Source organism: Micromesistius poutassou, assembly GCF_964030765.1.
Source record: "Micromesistius poutassou genome assembly, chromosome: 20".
Lineage (NCBI taxonomy): Eukaryota > Metazoa > Chordata > Actinopteri > Gadiformes > Gadidae > Micromesistius > Micromesistius poutassou.
The window spans coordinates 14,316,250-14,334,815 of NC_140290.1; the positions used below are offsets into that span (position 1 = coordinate 14,316,250).

Here is an 18,566-nt window from a genome sequence, read left to right on the forward strand (position 1 = left end):
TCTGGGATCGGGTCCAGCCTCCATGATGACGGCGATGATGTGATGATGCCGCGTTTCATTCCCACCGCGTTTCGAGTCCACTTCCGGATCGGCTAATTAAACAAATCCACGTTCAGCCACTTCCACCCAACCATGCTTTATTTTCTGTTTCGGTACACGTTTAGTCAGATCATTTGCGTTGCTAAATCGTTTAAGTCCATACCTTTCCGGTGCAGGTACCCACAGTACAGCAGTGAATCATAGTCACAAAATGTCCACGTTGTTAAACTTATGTTGGCCAAAAGACCAATGTGTAGCTGGAGGCCATCCACAAAAATAACTGCACTTTATTTATATTCAACATTTTGAAGAGCAACAATTATGCACTAATACATAATACATTAATTACATCCTAATCCCTTTATGTGTGCAAAGTGGCCTTGCAACACAGCTGTGTTGCAATGCAAATTCAGCCGTGCGTGTTTACGGTTAGGTGCGGCCAGGCCTCAGCGCGTCCAAGGCCGACAGCTGCTGCTCGATGCTCTGCGTCTCTTTCTCCAGCGCGGATATCTTCAGGAGAGAGATGTGCAAAGGAATTAGAAACACTAAGATACATCAATTAACTCATGTTTAATGTAATGCAAATGTACTCTTTTGCAATTCATTCATTTCAATCGAAAAAAAAGAGATAATAATGCATCAGAACAGCAGTGGAGTAAATGGCTAAAAGGATTATTTATAGCAAATGAGAGTGTATGTATTTGCATATTTATCTAAAATCTGCATTTCCGTCATTTGTATAAGCCTATCAATTAGTGAGATATTAGATAATTACACAATTACAACGTCAGCCATTTTCAGACAATAATACTCCAACATAGTGAAACAAGGAGTTGATTCTGCTCACCTTATTGTCCATCTCCTGCCTCACGTGCTCCGGCACCTTCTCCAGGTACCCGGGGGCCTGCCTCCGCGACAGCATCTTGCTCAGCTTGGGCAGGAGCCCGTCTCTGCGCTTGGAGAGCTGTGAGATCTGCTGGTCCACGTTCCTGCCCCGCTGCCAGGAGGGAACACAGAACAGAAGCTCTCACCGGACTGGCCTGACACCTTTAAGTGCCGATTGTGGTCCCACGTTCACGCAACGCACGGGGGTTACGGACCCCTTACGTCCTTGTGGACCCTCCCTTGCGTCCACCACAAAGGGGCCGGATGTGCGCCTTCTAAAAAATTGTAACCTTCCGTCGAGGCGACGCAGCAGCAAGGTCCGCTCGCTAAAACCCGACACAGAACCATAAAGTTTCACGACTGCGTCGAAGCGTCTGCATGGTCATTGCCCGGCCCTTATTGAGGTACTCGGAGCAGAGCCCAATTCACACCAAAGACAATGAAGTCTGTCCCCCACTGGTGTGACCGGACCTTTAATCATCGGCACTGCAGTCGTAACCACGAGGGAGTGGGCGACATAACAAATGTACAGCGCTGCCTTAGAATTCTAAATCAGATGTGAACGAGTCCAACGGGACCTTTTTTGCAGAGGTGTCCTCGCATGACAAACAACGCTGTTGTTCATAAACACTATTTATGGCTCTGCTCCTTTTGCCCTGTACCCGGGCACAGGGAGTGGACCAGTGAAGATAAGTGTGTACCCCCTGGGCCCTGGTGCATACGAGGGGTGGGACCCATGTGTTTGTCCTACGATGACATTGGTGCACTCTTTTACAGGTGGACCATTTATGCTTCTTTTCATGCAGGCTGTTGATCTATACACAGAGAGTAAATTACGTTTTTGCATTATTTTATACTTTTGTATCATATTCACAAATTCACAACCTGACCTGTAAAGTGCTGTGGGAAACTCTATTCAGACCATCGACTAGAGGAAGAGGAAGGACACGTCACATTCGGTCTGGATTGAGCCCCGTTTCCAGGACAGGGTAGAGGAGGTCATCACCTGAACGTTGAGGTGCAGCTGGCACGAGTGGTCCACCGTGCCCACGATGCATCCCTCGGGGGGCGGGGGGGCGGAGGGCGGGGCCCCGGGGGCCCCCTGGGGACAGTGGATGTGCAGCGCCGAGACGCGGCTCAGTGTGTGCACCGCCGGCAGGAAGTGCAGGAGGGCCTGTTCCTGGGCCGGGGAGCATACCGCCCACACTAGGACACACACACACGGACACACGCACGGACACACACGGACACACGCAGATGGACAGACACACACGGACAGACACACACGGACACACAAGGCTTGGACATGTTCTTGAACGTAACACAACGACAAACAACGATGCAAAAGTGTTGTTGCGTTCTGTTATTTAGTCTAACTACATTCATTTATAAAAAGAATTGTATTGACTTTATTAAAGTCAATACATTCATAGAAGTACAGTATATATTCCTGGCCCGCCACACAGGTCCTTTAAAGCATTAGAGCATAAATCGAGGGTAAAACTAAATGAAGGTAGCACTTTCCCAACGCTGGGAGCCCGTGTGACCACAATCAATCCCACCCACCCTATCGAGTAAAGTGCACTTCTTCAGCCTCCTCTTATCACCATTAGAACAGAGTTGACCACAGGGCATTGATTCTCACTCACTGTCCGGTCTCTCTTTTGTCATCCCACACTGCGCGCGGAGGGAGCGGGCCACTCGCACCACTTCCTGTACCAGCAGGAAGTCGCTCTCCTCCTCAGGGGAGTGCCAGTGTTCCTGGCAGGACAAAGGAGGTTTCGAATGCAGTTGAACAATGCAGTTCAAAGGACAAAACAATATAACTATGACAATGATGATGTCGTTGGTCAGGGAGGCCGTGATCAAATTTGGAAACAAATAAATACATTTATGAGACATTGATTAAATTCATAAGCATTCATTAAGTTTGTCATCGCAGATTCCCCCCCCCTGAGGGTCCAATCAGTAGTGCCCCAGTAGTGTGCGGTACATTACAGGAGTGGGATGCAGCAGTATCGCATGAATATTGCATGAAACTGCAGCATTGTTTCTTCGATTGACAGGTCACACTTCCTCACCAGATCGGAGGAGCGCGGGAACGGCTGGAGGCCCACGCTGCCGCCGCCGCCGCCGCCGCCGCCGTGGCCCCCGCGGGCCAGGAGGGGGTGCAGCCTCTGCCACAGCTCCTCGCTGAGGTAGGGCATGAAGGGGGCGAGCAGCGCCAGGGGAACGCTGACGCAGTGGTAGAGCACCGAGCGGGCCGCCCGCCGCTCGCTGGCCAGGGGCTCCCCCGGGCCCCCGCCGCCCCCGTCCTGCTGGGTCAGCAGGGGCTTGATGCACTCCTGACACACACACACACACACACACACACACACACAGGGGCGTACACACACACAGGGGCGACGCAAGCACACACAGGCACGCATGCAAACACGCACACCCACACAGACATACAGGCGCAGTGCGTGCACACACACACACACACACACACACACACACACACACACACACACACACACACACACACACACACACACACACACACACACACACACACACACACACACACACACACACACACACGCAAAGACATACAGGGGCACACACAAACACACGTGGGCACACACACACACACACACACAGGCAGGCAAGGACGGACATGAAGATGGAAGATAAAATCAGAAACACAACACACAATTTGAATCCCTTCTCAGGGTGTGCATGCTCTGGGTTTCTTGGGGGCCGTTGCATCACCATTTCAGGGCCCATAGGGTAAGAGGCTTCTGCCTAGCCCCACAAATCAGACTTTAGATAAAAAAATATAAAGTCTGACAGCACATAAGCTAAAATGTGGGTTAACGGAGCATTTTCACTTGCACATTTTTCCTTCGATCAATGATGCCGTAATTACGTTGGCCCGTAATTACTGGCTAACGAACACAAACGGGGGCCGACACTAGTAAACTCTCCCCGTGGGAAGACCAGCAGGATATCCTGTGCCCACACCAACGCTCTGAGCCCAGGCTTCTGTAAAGGTCTCCATCAGCATGGTGCGGTGGAGCACGAAGACACACACACACACACACACACACACACACACACACACTGTGACGGCCTGCTGACGGCGAGCCGCCCCCGTACCATGTAGACGTCGCAGAGGCTGTGCACCCAGAAGGAGTGGACGGCGGCGGTGACGGCGCTCAGCTCGTGGGCCTCGAACCCGCGCTCGCACTGCAGCACCGTGCTGTGGAGCCGCGAGCACACCCAGCGGTCCATGCTGCTCCGCGGCCGGGTCTGGGGCGCGCCCCCGCAGAGAGACAGGGGTCAGCGGGGACACAGACACACCTCGGTGCTACTTCGGATTGTTGTTATTAAAAGGTCCCATGACATGCCACCAGGTGTGGGTGTGATTAGCCGTTACACGCCGTTTTGAAAATATGGCTCTTCTGACGTCACAAGATCAGTGTACCAGCCTACCCAGTGGACTGTAGAAAACGTTGCTCATCTATCCGTCACACATCTAGGTGGACACGCACACTTGTGATGTCAGAAGAGCCAGATTCAAATTCAAAGATTTCAAAACAGCCTGTAACGGCTAATCACACTCACACCTGGTGGCATGCCATGGGACCTTTAAGGTGATCAAGGAGTGTGTTTAGCAGCACAAAATCATGTTCCATCAAATCCATCGCTATTTCATGTGATTTCAGCGTATTGATTTCCTTGGATGCGATTGAGTGGGTCTATTACCCACTCCTGGCTATTGTTCCTTTACGTTCTTCAGTTCCTGTTCATTGCTTTGTAATCAAGCAATGTTTGGTACCTAGAAAGTAGACTTTTACAACTGTAGGCATCCCTCAACACATCATTCACCTCATGGGACGCTTAGTCCGGAGATGCAATTCAATATTCACTTAGATTTTCTTCTTGCTCACGTTTGCAAGCATATTCTTTTTAATAACCTATACTTAAAACACCAAATTCTAAAGACAATTTAAAAAAGGTCAAAGAAATGGGATACAGGCATGTTAAGGAAAAACACAGCTCTGCTTATAATCCATGTGATTTAGTATAATAAAATCAATATCCATTAAATCTTCTTATAAATAACATAATAATAATTCCTCCTCACCTCCGCCAGTGTGTCCAGCTCGTGAGCGCCGTCCCCCAGCACTCCCAGTGTGAACCGCACCGTCTGCCATATCTTATTGCAGAAGCGGCGGTAGCTCAGCACCTGGGACACGGACAGGCTGATGTCCTCCCCTGACCGGACACATCAGGGAGGTGAGGCCACGACAACGTTAGAGACACACACGGGCCTCCTATACTCGCTGATGTCCTCCCCCGACCGGACACATCAAGGAGGTGAGGCCACGACAACGTTAGAGACACACACGGGCCTCCTATACTAGCTGATGTCCTCCCCTGACCGGACACATCAGGGAGGTGAGGCCACGACAACGTTAGAGACACACACGGGCCTCCTATACTAGCTGATGTCCTCCCCTGACCGGACACATCAGGGAGGTGAGGCCACGACAACGTTAGAGACACACACGGGCCTCCTATACTCACTGGGAACACACTCACTCCGTCAAATGGAGAAAAAAGACCCAAAACGTGACAAAACATGACAAACAGCGTCAGGGAATGACGGGTTCGATATCAAGAGAGTGGGAGCCTCGAGACCCATTTAAACATGCATTGGTCTGGTATAGTTGGCTGCTGCCCGTGGGTCCTGCTGGGCGGAGGGTCTCCACCTCCTCCACCCCTGGCTGGGCGTTGGGGTTAGTGTAGTCTCCTGGGTCCGTCTCCTGCTGCTCTATCGCTCACTCACTCACTCATCGTACCACACGTCGCGTCGCGCTCGGGCTCTGTGGTCTGCATGTGCACGTTTGCGTTACAAAAACAAGCTGTAATTCTATTTCTAAAAATGAAACTTGCTCTACTTGCTACATCCTGTCCCGACTACCCCTTCCCTAACTGGGGACGGCAACCGGAAGCAGCTAGCTCAAGCAGAAGGCTTGAGGGCTTTTAGTTAGCCTTTATCCAGGTTTTGGCATTCACAGCGCAAAACGTTGTTATGTTATCTTCAAAATGATATGCCGTTGACCACTTAATCAATTAACAACTGAAACGCTGACCTGATGCTGAACTTTGAGGTGGCGTGCACAGAGCACTGAACTAGGCCTGGGCAATAAAACAATAAATGATCGTATCGTGATAGACTTTTGATCAATATCAATATAAAACATGTTCAATGTATATTGATAAGAAACTGGACCACCAAATCTAGCAGCTGGGTTTGTTACACAAACACGGTTCCATACTTATTTACAATATTTGAGTGTTGTTCATTGTTGTATCGACATTGGAGTATTGATCAATGAAGAACAGTGGAAGGTCAAATTAAGTGTTAAACATTTAAACAGTAAAGTGTTTAAATCCAGCATGGGAATTCCTAGTCTTTTTAGGTCATTCAAATGATCAAAAGTAATCGACATCGATCAATATGATCAAGTTATATCGAGATATGTCTTTCAGCCGTATCGCCCAGGCCTACACTGAACCAATGACCCTTTGAGGCAGCGTGCACAGAGCCGATTGGCCGACTGAGGGCCTCCTCCCTGGAACAGAGAGCCACTCACCCTGGGCTCGGTGAGAGCAGAGCGCGAAGCGCAGAGCGTCTGTGCCACACTCGGGGATCCCCTGGGGGAAGTCTCTTCTCTGGGAGGGGAGAGAGAGCATCAGAGAGGCAGAGAGAGAGGCAGAGAGAGAGAGAGAGAGAGACAGAGAGAGAGCATATCTAGCCATGTTTACTCGAGCAGAGCCGCAGTGTGTTAGTGCGTGGGCCGTGGTGTGAACTGACCTGTGCCTCCATGGCGACAGTGAGCTCCCCCGGGTCCAGGTTCCCCTCCCTCACCTTCTCCTGCAGCCTCTGCAGAGAGACCGGGAGGGAGGGAGGGAGGGAGGGAGGGAGGGAAAAGCAGTGAGGAGCAGGGAAGGCCACAGTGATGGGCAGTGTGCAGCTTCCATGTGCAGTTCATCATAAACGGTTGGCTTAGCTCAGGAGGTAGAGCAGTTTGGCTTGTAACCGGAAGGTTGTTGGTTCGATCCCCGGCTCCTCCTAGTATCGATGTGTCCCTGAGCAAGACACCTTAACCCTAACTGCTCCTGACGAGCTGGCTGTCGGCGTGCATGGTTGACTCTGCCGTCGGCGTGTGTTAACCGTTGTAAGTCACTTTGAATAAAAGCGTCTGCTTAATGCCCTAAATGCAAATGTCAACTGTAAAGCAAAGGTTTCAACTCTACTGAGTGAGGACTAGACTCAGACCTAAGAAGGGGTTCACTGCATCGACAAACGCCAACGCACACCATCATCTTCGTGCCATTGGCTGTTGGCTAACGCGGTCCCATAATCCACTGCGGTTGGGTGTTGCTGTCGGTCGGGGCAGTGTGCTAGCACCTAAAAGGTCCCATATTATACCACCAGGTGTGAGTGTGATTAGCAGTTACAAGCCATTTTTAAAATCTGCCTCCAGCGACATCACAAGTGGGGGCGCGTGTGTGTGTGTCCACCCAGATGTGTGCTGGGTAGATCAGTCTACCAGCCGACCCAAGTGGACTAATCCGTCACACATCTAGGTGGACACGCCCACTTGTGATGTCACTAGAACACAGGAAGAGGCCGGTTTTTCAAAACCCCTCTCTGGTCAAACACGCGTGACGTGCGGGGGGGGGGGATGTGTGCGTCACGCCCCCCCAGTCGGTGCTCCACCCACCTCCAGGGACACGCCGGAGATGACGTCCAGGGGGTCCAGCACGTTGCCCAGGGACTTGCTCATCTTCCTGCCGTGTCTGTCCCTCACCAGAGAGTGCAGCAGCACCTACAGAGGACCCCGACCCCCCCAGGTGGTCTGGTGAGGAGACGTTCCCCCACAGACCACAGGGCTGACTACATGAAGCCAACGCCAGGGGCTACTCAGCACTAGTGTGGTCTAGTAGAGCAAAGTAGAGGAAACAAGGGGGGGAAACGGGCGATGTTCCAGAAAACCCAACACTGTACCAGCTGGCGTTTTCATGGCTTTCGGTTTTGACTATTTTTAGCAGATTAGGGTCACTTCCTCACCTCGTGGAAAGACATGGCATGCTGTCCGTGCCACGCTCGCTGCCAACTGCTCATTATGTAGACTGATCTAGTGCCGCTGTCCAAAGTAATCTGATCGCTTTAAAGATATAAGATGCAAAGTATGCAAAGCTCCTGTTCACTCGCACGCATTCCATTTTTCTTCCTCACTCTGCCCCCGGTGGCCCCCGCCCGGTACTGCAGCCGAAACGGGGACGTCCCGGGGACCATTGAACGGGTTGATCGGGAGGCAGACCTGTTTGAAGGGGAGTTGCCCGGTCAGCTCGGTCCCCAGCATGACCATCCGGGCCACCCAGAAGAAGAGGATGTCGCTGCCCGTCTCCAGCACCGAGTTGGGGTAGAACCGCTGCATGTCGGGGGTCTGGGGGTCAGGGGGGGGGGGAGACAAACGACAGAACCAGAGAGTGAGGACTGAAAGCTCTCACACTCTCACACTCAGGCCCCGTCCCAATACCTCCCCTAACCCAAGATTTTTGCCCTAACCATATATTTTGCGTGTTCTCGTGTAGGGGTAGGGTGTCCCATTACTGTAGGGAGTCCGTCCTCATAGTCAGTCCTCAAAGTGTGAGAGTGTGAGAATGTTCTCCCCCCTGTTCGCGTTCACAGCTAAACTCGACGAGGAGGAGGTGCTGCTACCTTCTGGGGCCAGCCCAGCATGGCGAAGGGGAAGAGAGCCGAGGAGAACCAGGTGTCCAGCACGTCGGGGTCTGCCGTGGGACACAAAGACAAGACAGACACGCTGATTGGGGGAGTGTGTGTGGATGCTGGTGTGATCAGCCTCCCCTGGCGCTGGAGTCTGATTGGACTCTGAGGCTGGGGGGGGGGGGGGTGAGGCTGCTTGAACCAGCATCCACACACACACACACACTCCACATAGATCCTTTAAACCAAATGTATGTTAATGTGTTCTCTATTATCCGCTTTATTATCCAGCCAGCCAGTCAAATGCAGTGTATTTGAATGGCCCGTAATCCCCACGATTTTGCATAGATTTTTCTTTGAGTCTAGCGTGTGAATAACGCGGTGTGGGCAGAAGGGGCGAGTCACCCTGAGTTAAGGTGAGCGAGTCTGGATCCACTCCGCACCGGGCTGCTGCTCGCTGCCGGGCCTCCTGCTCGCTGCGCCCCCACACCCACAGGTCCTACCGGGATCACAACACACACACGTCAGTACTGACACCGCAACACACACACGTCAGTACTGACACCATCACACACACACACACACACACACATCAGTACTGACACCACAACACACACACACACATCAGTACTGACCCCACAACACACACACACACACACACATCAGTACTGACACCGCAACACACACACATCAGTACTGACACCATCACACACACACACACACACACACACACACACACATCAGTACTGACCCTGCAACACACACATCAGTACTGACACCATCACACACACACACACACACACACACACACACACACACACATCAGTACTGACCCCACAACACACACACACACACACACACACACACACACATCAGTACTGACCCCACAACACACACACACACACACACACATCAGTACTGACAACACACACACCAGTACTGATCCAACAACACACACACATCAGTACTGACCCCACAACACACACATATCAGTACTGACACCACAACACACACATCAGTACTGACCCACACAACACACACATAAGTACTGACCCCGTAACACACACACACACACACACACACACACACACACACACACACACACACACACACACACACACACACACACACACACACACACACACACACACACACACACACACACACACACATCAGTACCGACATGATGGCCATAGGCCTTTAACAGAGAGCTGGAAGAGTGGATATGAAAACAGGTGCAGTGCATATCGTTTGTACTGGGTCTGTAGGCAGGCCAGTGCCCATGATTATGCGTTTAAATATGACCCGTGTTCACCCCTACTTTCACACCTCTGTGATAAAAGGATTCAGATTCTCTTGTAATTCCAATGCTGAAATGGATTCTGTATCAACACTGAGGAAAGTTGTCCATTGTTGGTAAATAAGTTGTAGTACATTATTGTAATACGTTTTTTTAAATAGTTTTAGAATACAGGAATACTATATCAGACTATGTTCTTGAGTGGATCTCATGGCTAGCAGACATGTACATAGAGTATGACAGACAGGTGCTGTGAAGGACGGACTTCTTCTGGTTTGGTTTTACACCGAGGGAGGCTATACTGAACGATATTCAAACGCCCGTATATAGTCGTATTCAAACGCCCGTGCGGGCGGTGATGTGGAACAGTGAGGCAGGACCAACGAGCTATACTGTGACCAGTAAACAAAGCTGCTGCCACCCTACTTCCCCTTTTGCTAGGAGCTGGACTGAGAATCATTACTATCGGTTAAATAAGGGATGCAGGATTAAGCAAGCGAGGGAAGTAGAGAGCAAAAAAAAACATTGAAAAAAAAATGCAGCTTTTAATAACAAAACACAAAGAAAGATATGGATGACACAACCCAGGTCTGACCTCTCGATTGGCTGATTGACCAGGAAGTGCTACTCGGTAGGCGGGAATGCGATGACCCCACCAAAGCTGTCTGGAGACGCACCAGTCACTGACGAACAGAGGAGCAGTGTGTCAGTGGGCTATATGTCATCACAGTGAGGCGTCTCTATCAGCTCTGACAGAACCAACACTCCTGATTAAGGCCTTTGTTCTACGAGAGCGTCCCATGATACGACCTCCTGGCTCTGCTCACTGATCTCACACGCTGAGAATGGGGTGATGCTTTTAGCAGAGACTCGTCAATTGTTGGACCATTCGGAGTGATACAAAGGCATAGTGTAAATTGATCCGAAGATACGTCCATATTCGCGTAGGAGTATACTACGCTGATTCAGGGAAAAACATGTTTTACTCTCTCACAGTATATGAATCAATAACCTTGCTGATGTCCAGTATCATATCACAACATCAACCTACTCCCACCCCACCCAGGAGGACGGCTCATTGGCCGCGTCTCAGTGCATGGATGTAGAGGCAGAGAGGCACACCTCGTGTTGGACAGCCACTTTGTCCAGGTCTTGGTGTGCAAGTGAGGAACAATTTCCAACCGCCCGTCCTCCACTGCCTGGGAAAGAGAAACAAACACAACAACGGTTTTCAACCCAAGGGGGAAGTTTGTTTTTTACACATGCACACGCTCAGAGCAAAGAGTAGAAGTGAAACCAAAAGGCATGAAGTGTACACACAAAACACAAACAGCCGCTGAAACAACCAATTCGGGACACACAGCAGTGCCCTTGTGTGTTTTAAAATAGCCTGCCTGTGTTGCAGAGAGCAGTAGTAACTGTAATGCCACCAGAACACCATAGTTCCCCTGTGCTACCTGGATCGCCCGGCCGGCCATGTCCTCACAGCGCAGGAACCACTGCTTCTTCAGGAGGGGCTCGATCACGTCCCCAGAGCGGCTGTGAGGAGACACTGGAGGTCAAAACATGTTCAGCGTTCCTCACTCGATGGCCAGGCAGATGGCTGGGGGTCACGCTGTGGCCTGCGCTCTGTTGTCGTACCCCAAGAAAACCTCCTCTACGTCGAAGATCTCCGTTGTTTATGTCGCTGCGCAGCGATCTGCGTCGTCACACGCGAACCTAACCCCGTGTGGATGGTGACGGCTTAACGACATTAGTTTAACAAGCAGGGTTTTCCTGTCACTTGAAATATCATTCTGGAAAATCCCTGGTAAAATGAGACGATCTGTAATATTATAATTGAATAATGTTGTGGACTGTTCCATGCGATCGTCGCACTGCAACGGCCAACTACACTGATGATTGAATAAACATCATCAAAAAATCGAATTACAAGAACAATGCTGCTTTAAGGTTGGTCTTGTTGCATTTCCGAATGGTTAGATATATCACTTGTACATTGGGTTTCATTAGACGGCTCCCTCTAGACTAGAGAGGTTAAACACGTGCAGGGTTAATCCCGAAATGAAAGAAACGGAATGCACTCTGTTTTCTTTCCTATTAGTCCCTGATAGAACCTAAAGGAGACACTCTCACACCTCTCCTGCTGTACCTGCACTTAGGTAAAGACATTGTCCTTTAAGTCGCTGACAGAACCCTAAAGGCCCAGCTCTCTGAACCTCTCCTGCTGTACCTGCACTTGGGTAAAGACATGGCATGGTCCTTTTTATTCCTGAGCAGCTTCTTCTCAGCCAGGGCCTCCAAAACCTTTTCTCTGGCGTCAAAGCGCTTCACACCCTTTTGGAAAAGGATTGAAGAAGGAAAGGCAGTGTTATAGAGATTGGGGGACATCTCCACCACACATAAAACAGGTGACTTTAGGATGTTGTCCAGGCACTGTACCTCTAGCCACTGGCCACAGGAGGGCGCCATGGTGCCATCGCCAGAGATCACAGTGAGACATGGCAGAGAGTGTCTCCGGGAGAGCTCAAAGTCCACGTGGTCGTGGGCCGGGGTGACCTTGACAGCGCCTGTAGGACCCCCAACCACAAAGTTAGTTCTATATTAGCTAGAGGTGCTGTAGATTAAAGAGCCATTGTTTCCAAGTGTCATTTGTTAGAATTCTGTCGTGTTGGTGTTGGTGACTGAAATGCTCGGAGAGAATATCTGCTTTAAGTTGACTGCCTGTAAGAGCCCACTTCGATTTTAGACCACTCCCAGCTCCATTCTGACCAATCGGGACAACTCTTCTCCCCTCATCTTGCCTATCAATAGGCGAGTTTCAGATCAAGCATGCGTTGCGTTGCCTCGCATATCATAATGCATTCTGGGATAAAAAACGTCAGAAATGCTGGTGATAACTTCCCTATGCGACATGTCACATGGCTTTTAAAAACTCTGTCTGCTCTTCTGCGCATACGGTCTCAAATAAATGTGGACATGAGACACTCCCCTCAACGTATCAAAACGTTGCCCTAGTTGGTCGGAATTACCACGTGGAATTTCCCACGTGAGAAATGACATAACTCCTTTCAAAGAGGCGTGCCCTCTCCCAAACCACACTTGTTCAAACTACGCAGAAGTGCACCTGTGTCCGACTTGACGTGGTGGGAACTTGGGACGTGTTTCTGACTAGTTCCGGTGGATCTTCTCAAGTCTCGTGCATGCCATGGGGTCAAATGCAGACAATCTGAAACACGGCCTATTCACAGGGGCTTGAACTCAACTCTCCTCAGAGGAAGAACCACACAGGGAGTGGGAGCAGAGAGGGAGGGGACTTTTATGGACTTTTATGGTGGTTTCTAAGTCTTGCTCACTTCCATTCTTTGAGTTTGTTAGAAAGCCAGTTAGAAACCCCCTCACTCACAGAACACATCGCCTTCAGTAACATGAGTAGAGGTGAATAACTCAAACTGAAACAACTCATCCATTTGTTGTGCACTCCTAAGGTGGTGGTGGTGGTTCACCTGTTCCCAGCTGCATGTCCACCATCGTGTCCGTCACTATCGGGATGAGTCTGTCGGCAAAGGGGTGTCGGCAGTGTTTGCCATGGACGGCCTGCAAACAGTTATCTGAATCAATCACCAATTCATTGAAAACTGAACAGCTGATTTGACAGGAATTCACTTTTAGTGTCCATCTTTGTTTGTTAGATCTTTGGACGGGGATTGGGGCAACGACACAACCTTTACTCTTTGACTAATCAATGAATAATCCTCTTGAACAATCAAGCTGAAATATGTGATGACATATGTGATGGAATCCATCCAATCCTTGCCTGGTATCTAGGGTCGTCTGGGTGCACTGCTATGGCAACGTCTCCCAGCATGGTCTCTGGCCGGGTGGTCGCCACGGCCACCTCTCCATCTTCAGTAAGAGACGGGACTCAGAACCATAGCAAAGAAATACACCAAAAGAGACGAACGGGCAACAGTTTGGAGTTACACAAAGATGGCGCGTGTTTACTCACCCTGGCCTTCTAAGGGGTACGCAAAGGTAACCATGGTTCCAAACTCCACCTTCCTCTCGTAGCCGGGCACGGACAGCATGGTGCGCCCTGAGAGCTCCTGGGCGTCCACCTGCACAACGCCAAAAAGGACGTAATATCGGCCGATCACAGGCGAGTCCTGGAATGTGTTCAGTCCTCCTCTACAAGCGCTCACAGAGGGAGGCTGTCACACCGCAACTAGAGCTGGATGATGTTTGACAAAATCTAAAATGTCAGCACATTCCTTCTAAATCAAGAGCATGATGATGATGTTAAATATTCATTTAATTCATATTTTTAATATTAAAATATGAATTTCATTGAATGTAGAAAAAAAAATTTGGATGTGAATAGGTGACAGGCATTTAATGCTGTTTTTATAATTACAAAACGCTGAAATCAAGAGTAACTTAGAAGAACATCATCGATATTAAATTAAACACTGGCCAACAATGACCAGTGCGAAGACCAGCTGGCGAAGGAGCCTTAAAGAGGCAGTACAGTTCACACTAGGTCACCTCGATGTCAGAGATGGCTGATTCCAGGGCACAGCTCCAGTTGACCAGCGCCTCGGAGCGATAGATCAAACCCGAGTCGCACAACCTCACAAAGGCCTCGGTTACAGCTTCACTGAACCCCTGAAACACACACCACGTCCAACTGTCACACACCCACCACCTCCAACTGTCACAGACACACCAGACTTTAAACGGCATTGTTGTTTCAACAACAGAATAAAGAACATGGACAGTCAGGTGATTACCGATTTCATTAATTGTGTTACTGGGGACAGTGTAACATTGGCTGTTAAAATGTGTTTACTGTACCATTAGGGGCATTAAAACCTTATCTATTAAACATGGAGAGGGACATTTATTTAAACATAACCTAGTTGAAACTGTATTCACAAGGTTCAACTTCCAATTTAACAGGGAATGAACATCTAGAAGCAAAGGCACACACACATAGTTTATTGTGGATTAATCTGATAGCCCTCTGGATTGCTGGCTGTGTCCATATCCAGAGGGCTGTATATTTCAGTTGATTTGGGTGAAGGTCATTAACCATTTAACAGAAACAATTGGTCTGTGTCTAGAGTTTATGCAATACCATGTGTGAGCCAGACTATGAAGGGCAAAGAAAATACGCTTTTCACAGAGGGGTCATAGTAGGACAAACACACTAGTCATCATGGGCTCATAACACTTTTTATGGCTCTACTATTTTTGTGCATAGAAATATAAACAGACGCCACATTGACTGCATCGGGCGATGCGATACGCATGACTGCCATAATTGCCATAATTTAAAAGGCCAAGATTGCCATGTTAACAAATACAAATACATTGGGGATCTGTTGTTTGTCTGGAAAAAATCCACTATAAAGTTTAAAACTATATATAGTTTTATTATTTTATTGATATTTTATTGATTATGATTATGGTTAATAGAAAACGATGAATCAAATCGGTGAACTTTAAATTACAGAAAACAGAAAACATACAGAAAACAAAGCTCCCGCGTCCCCAATATAGCTTGAGGTTGACAAACCAACGGCTAATTCAGATTCAGATTTTATCAGTCACATACATACAATGCAGTGAAATGTTAACAGTTAATGCAGCCTCTCTATATATATATATATATGTCAATTAATTCATTTAACAGGGTCCTGGTAGTGGACTTATCTTCACTAGTTGAGTCTACTACCCATGCCCTGCTACATAAGAGGAGCATCCATCTTACTTGATCCATGGTGAAGCAAGCTCTGCTCCAATCCAGCGAAGCCCCAAGCCTCCTCAGCTGTTGGTAGATCTCATCTCCCTTCCTGCCACCACCAGACAACCACATAGCAACATACATTATCCATCAGACTAGCACAGCGCTTCAGTATGCTGACAACCACATCCTTGCACCACCACCACCACCACCATCACCACCACCCAATAATTCATGATTCTCCTGAAAAAACCCATAACAACCTGTGGTTCATTATAGAATGGTCATGAATATAGGCCGTAGAAGTGAGTTAGGGGTTTTGTCTTCCTGTGATATATTGTGAAAACAACACTGAATGCAAATGGCTCTCTGTTTGGAGGCCAGGGCGAGGAGGAAGGAGGACTCACTGGCTTTTCCACGTCCAGACCTCCTGTAGGAACTCCTCCCTGGTGAGATCCTGTCTGCGTTTCCTCTGGTCCCGGAGCAGTCGCTTCTCCACCACACTCTGGTGGGGAGAAATGGGAGTAATTAATATTATAAATATTATTATTATAATATTTCTTAACCAAAAAATCGATTATTGAAAACATCTCTATTGAATAAATCAGATTACAATGAAAGCTGCTATGCATCATGGGATATAGAGGGGGAAAAAAAAGTGTACAAATCAGTTGTATACTTCTTTTACAGTGCATTACGGGTATTAAGTAGCGCACTATTGGGAACTAGATTTGTACACTCATATTGTGGACAACACTTCAAAAACAATGGCGCATTAGAATGCATGTGCATTATACAAGGGAACAGGTAGACCCATTGGAACCGGGCCAGATAACACCTCACCTGTGTAGCGATACCTGCGTGGTCGCAGCCCGGCACCCAGAGAACCCGGTAGCCCTGCATCCTCTTCCTGGATCAAGCCCAGTGGTTAGCATCACATTAACATCCAGCTGCTGATGTACATTACATTTGCCTTTAGGGAATTTAGCAGACGCTTTTATCCAAAGCAATTTACAATAAGTACATTTGTCAGAAGAAGGAGAATCAATGTATCGCTGTCGGTACAGTAAGGATGTCCATAGAACCAAGTACCAACAATCACTAGGATAACCCATTCCCAGTATACAACAAAGCTAGCTAGGATAAGATGATACACAACTAAGTACTAGTAGTACAAGTGCCAGGACATACAACAGACCTTAAGTGTGTACATTAAGTGCCAGGATGTACAACGTACAATAAGTGCTGAGGAGGGGTAGGAGGGGGTGGCTATGCAGAGTCTAGGTGAACTCTCATTCATTCATATTCATTGAATGCCTACGAATAGGAAGCATTTACCATCGAACCATGGCGTCCTCTATGGCCACCGTGAGGGCGTGGCCCAGGTGGAGAGAACCCGTGACATTGGGAGGCGGGATACACAAGGTGAAGGTCCGGTCCTGCGCGTGTGGTACCCTGTCCTGGATAGAGAAATGCTATGTCAACGCAAGGAGGCCTGCTTTTCATACTGCAATAGCCATAGGTCTGTCTGAGATACACATACATATATACATACATATACATGTGGAATGCAAATGAAAATCCCATACCAAAGCTATTGCAATGTAAAAACAGAAGATTTACAATATAGATATTTTATTGTGTTAATCCAATCGCAATTTCATTTGGGTAATTGATCAATTGTCATCTACTCCTGAAGTGACAATGTTATATTTCAACAAGAACTGAAATTAAATTCTTAAGAGTTAAAGAGTACATAACTCATTAGTCATTAGTCATTAAACTGTGTCACAAGCAGAGACCATACAACAATGACAATAGGCTGATCCATACACTACGAACACTAAAATACACTACACATATGGTTTGCGTAGACAAGTCCTCACGTGATACTCTGGGGTGAAGAATCCCTCCTTCTCCCACCACTGGTACCAGCTGGCCTCTACGTATTCTGGACTGTAGGACAGTGGGAAAGGCACGCTGGTATCTGCAAAATAAATACATACGAAAGATACCTGATATTACCTGATACCAAAAACCTTTTTCTAGTATATACCTTTTCTAGTATGTTTACCACAGGAAAACATACCTTTCTTTGCTCCAGGAATTGTTGAGGCACTGTATTGTATCTTATCTTTCTCGCTCCATCTAATTTCTTTATCCTCTGCATTCTGTAAAAAGCCCAAATTAAAACTGTTAATTTAGCAATAATTTTAAGTTGTAGGTAGGTAACTTCATCATTAAACATTTGTTATTACATTTTCTGTAGTGGCCAAAATTAAACTCTGCTTTTGTTGTCTCCGTTTCTGTTTCTCCGTCTTCGTCCGGAGAGATGTGTTTGCTTTGGGGGAGGAAGGTGCTGAGGATTCTGGAGCATCATTAGAGCAGAACCTGGGCTGACAGGAGTCCCATGCTCTGATCCTTCCTCTCTCCAACAACCTCAAACAGAGGGCACAGTTCGCCCTCCACATCTTTAAACACTAGAGACAGTAAGTAGAGAAGAGTAGATGGATAACCGAAAATGTGATTTCTGATCACTCTCAAACAGTAATGAGACAACATATATAATACAACATTTGTAACCTTGCTACCTTACCTTCTACCAATCCTTATATGCTCATGTGCGTTGCTGTGACTTGATGGGTAACATATAAATGGGTTTCGGGAAGCAAATAGATATTCCCCCATACAACATTTTTATATAAATACTGAATAAATATATCATTTGAGTGTGTTTGTGTGTAAAGGTGTCAGAATATAAGAAACTAGATCCATTCTGACTGACAGATTGCAAATAATCGGAC

At 48.1% G+C, this 18,566-nt stretch overlaps 1 protein-coding gene across 1 annotated transcript; it reads right to left on the reverse strand.

The window, feature by feature from the left end:
- Nucleotides 1-131: 131 nt before the first annotated feature.
- vars2 (valyl-tRNA synthetase 2, mitochondrial) lies at nt 132-18,557 on the reverse strand. The gene is made up of 30 exons (XM_084484529.1): nt 18,359-18,557; nt 18,021-18,242; nt 17,852-17,933; nt 17,649-17,749; nt 17,101-17,222; nt 16,606-16,672; nt 16,170-16,267; nt 15,790-15,871; nt 14,562-14,681; nt 14,026-14,134; nt 13,834-13,922; nt 13,523-13,613; nt 12,459-12,586; nt 12,250-12,353; nt 11,474-11,555; nt 11,139-11,215; nt 10,612-10,699; nt 9,122-9,215; nt 8,711-8,781; nt 8,310-8,435; nt 7,710-7,814; nt 6,797-6,865; nt 6,576-6,654; nt 5,060-5,190; nt 4,069-4,221; nt 3,006-3,269; nt 2,574-2,685; nt 1,931-2,130; nt 887-1,036; nt 132-549 (listed from the first exon to the last, which is right to left on the reverse strand). Exons 2-30 carry the CDS (start codon nt 18,231-18,233, stop codon nt 469-471), a joined length of 3,288 nt encoding a protein of 1,095 aa, XP_084340655.1. The 5' UTR covers nt 18,234-18,242; nt 18,359-18,557; the 3' UTR covers nt 132-468.
- Nucleotides 18,558-18,566: the final 9 nt, after the last annotated feature.

Bases quoted from the DNA above. Each gene is read 5' to 3' on its own strand.
- vars2 (XM_084484529.1), bottom strand. From the start codon at position 18,233: ATGTGGAGGGCGAACTGTGCCCTCTGTTTGAGGTTGTTGGAGAGAGGA. The intron at 14,682-15,789 runs GTAAGATGGATG...TGTGTGTTTCAG, and splicing joins CTTGCTTCACCATGGATCAA to GGGTTCAGTGAAGCTGTAAC. The intron at 1,037-1,930 runs GTGATGACCTCC...CCCTCCTGGCAG, and splicing joins AGCTGCACCTCAACGTTCAG to CGGGGCAGGAACGTGGACCA.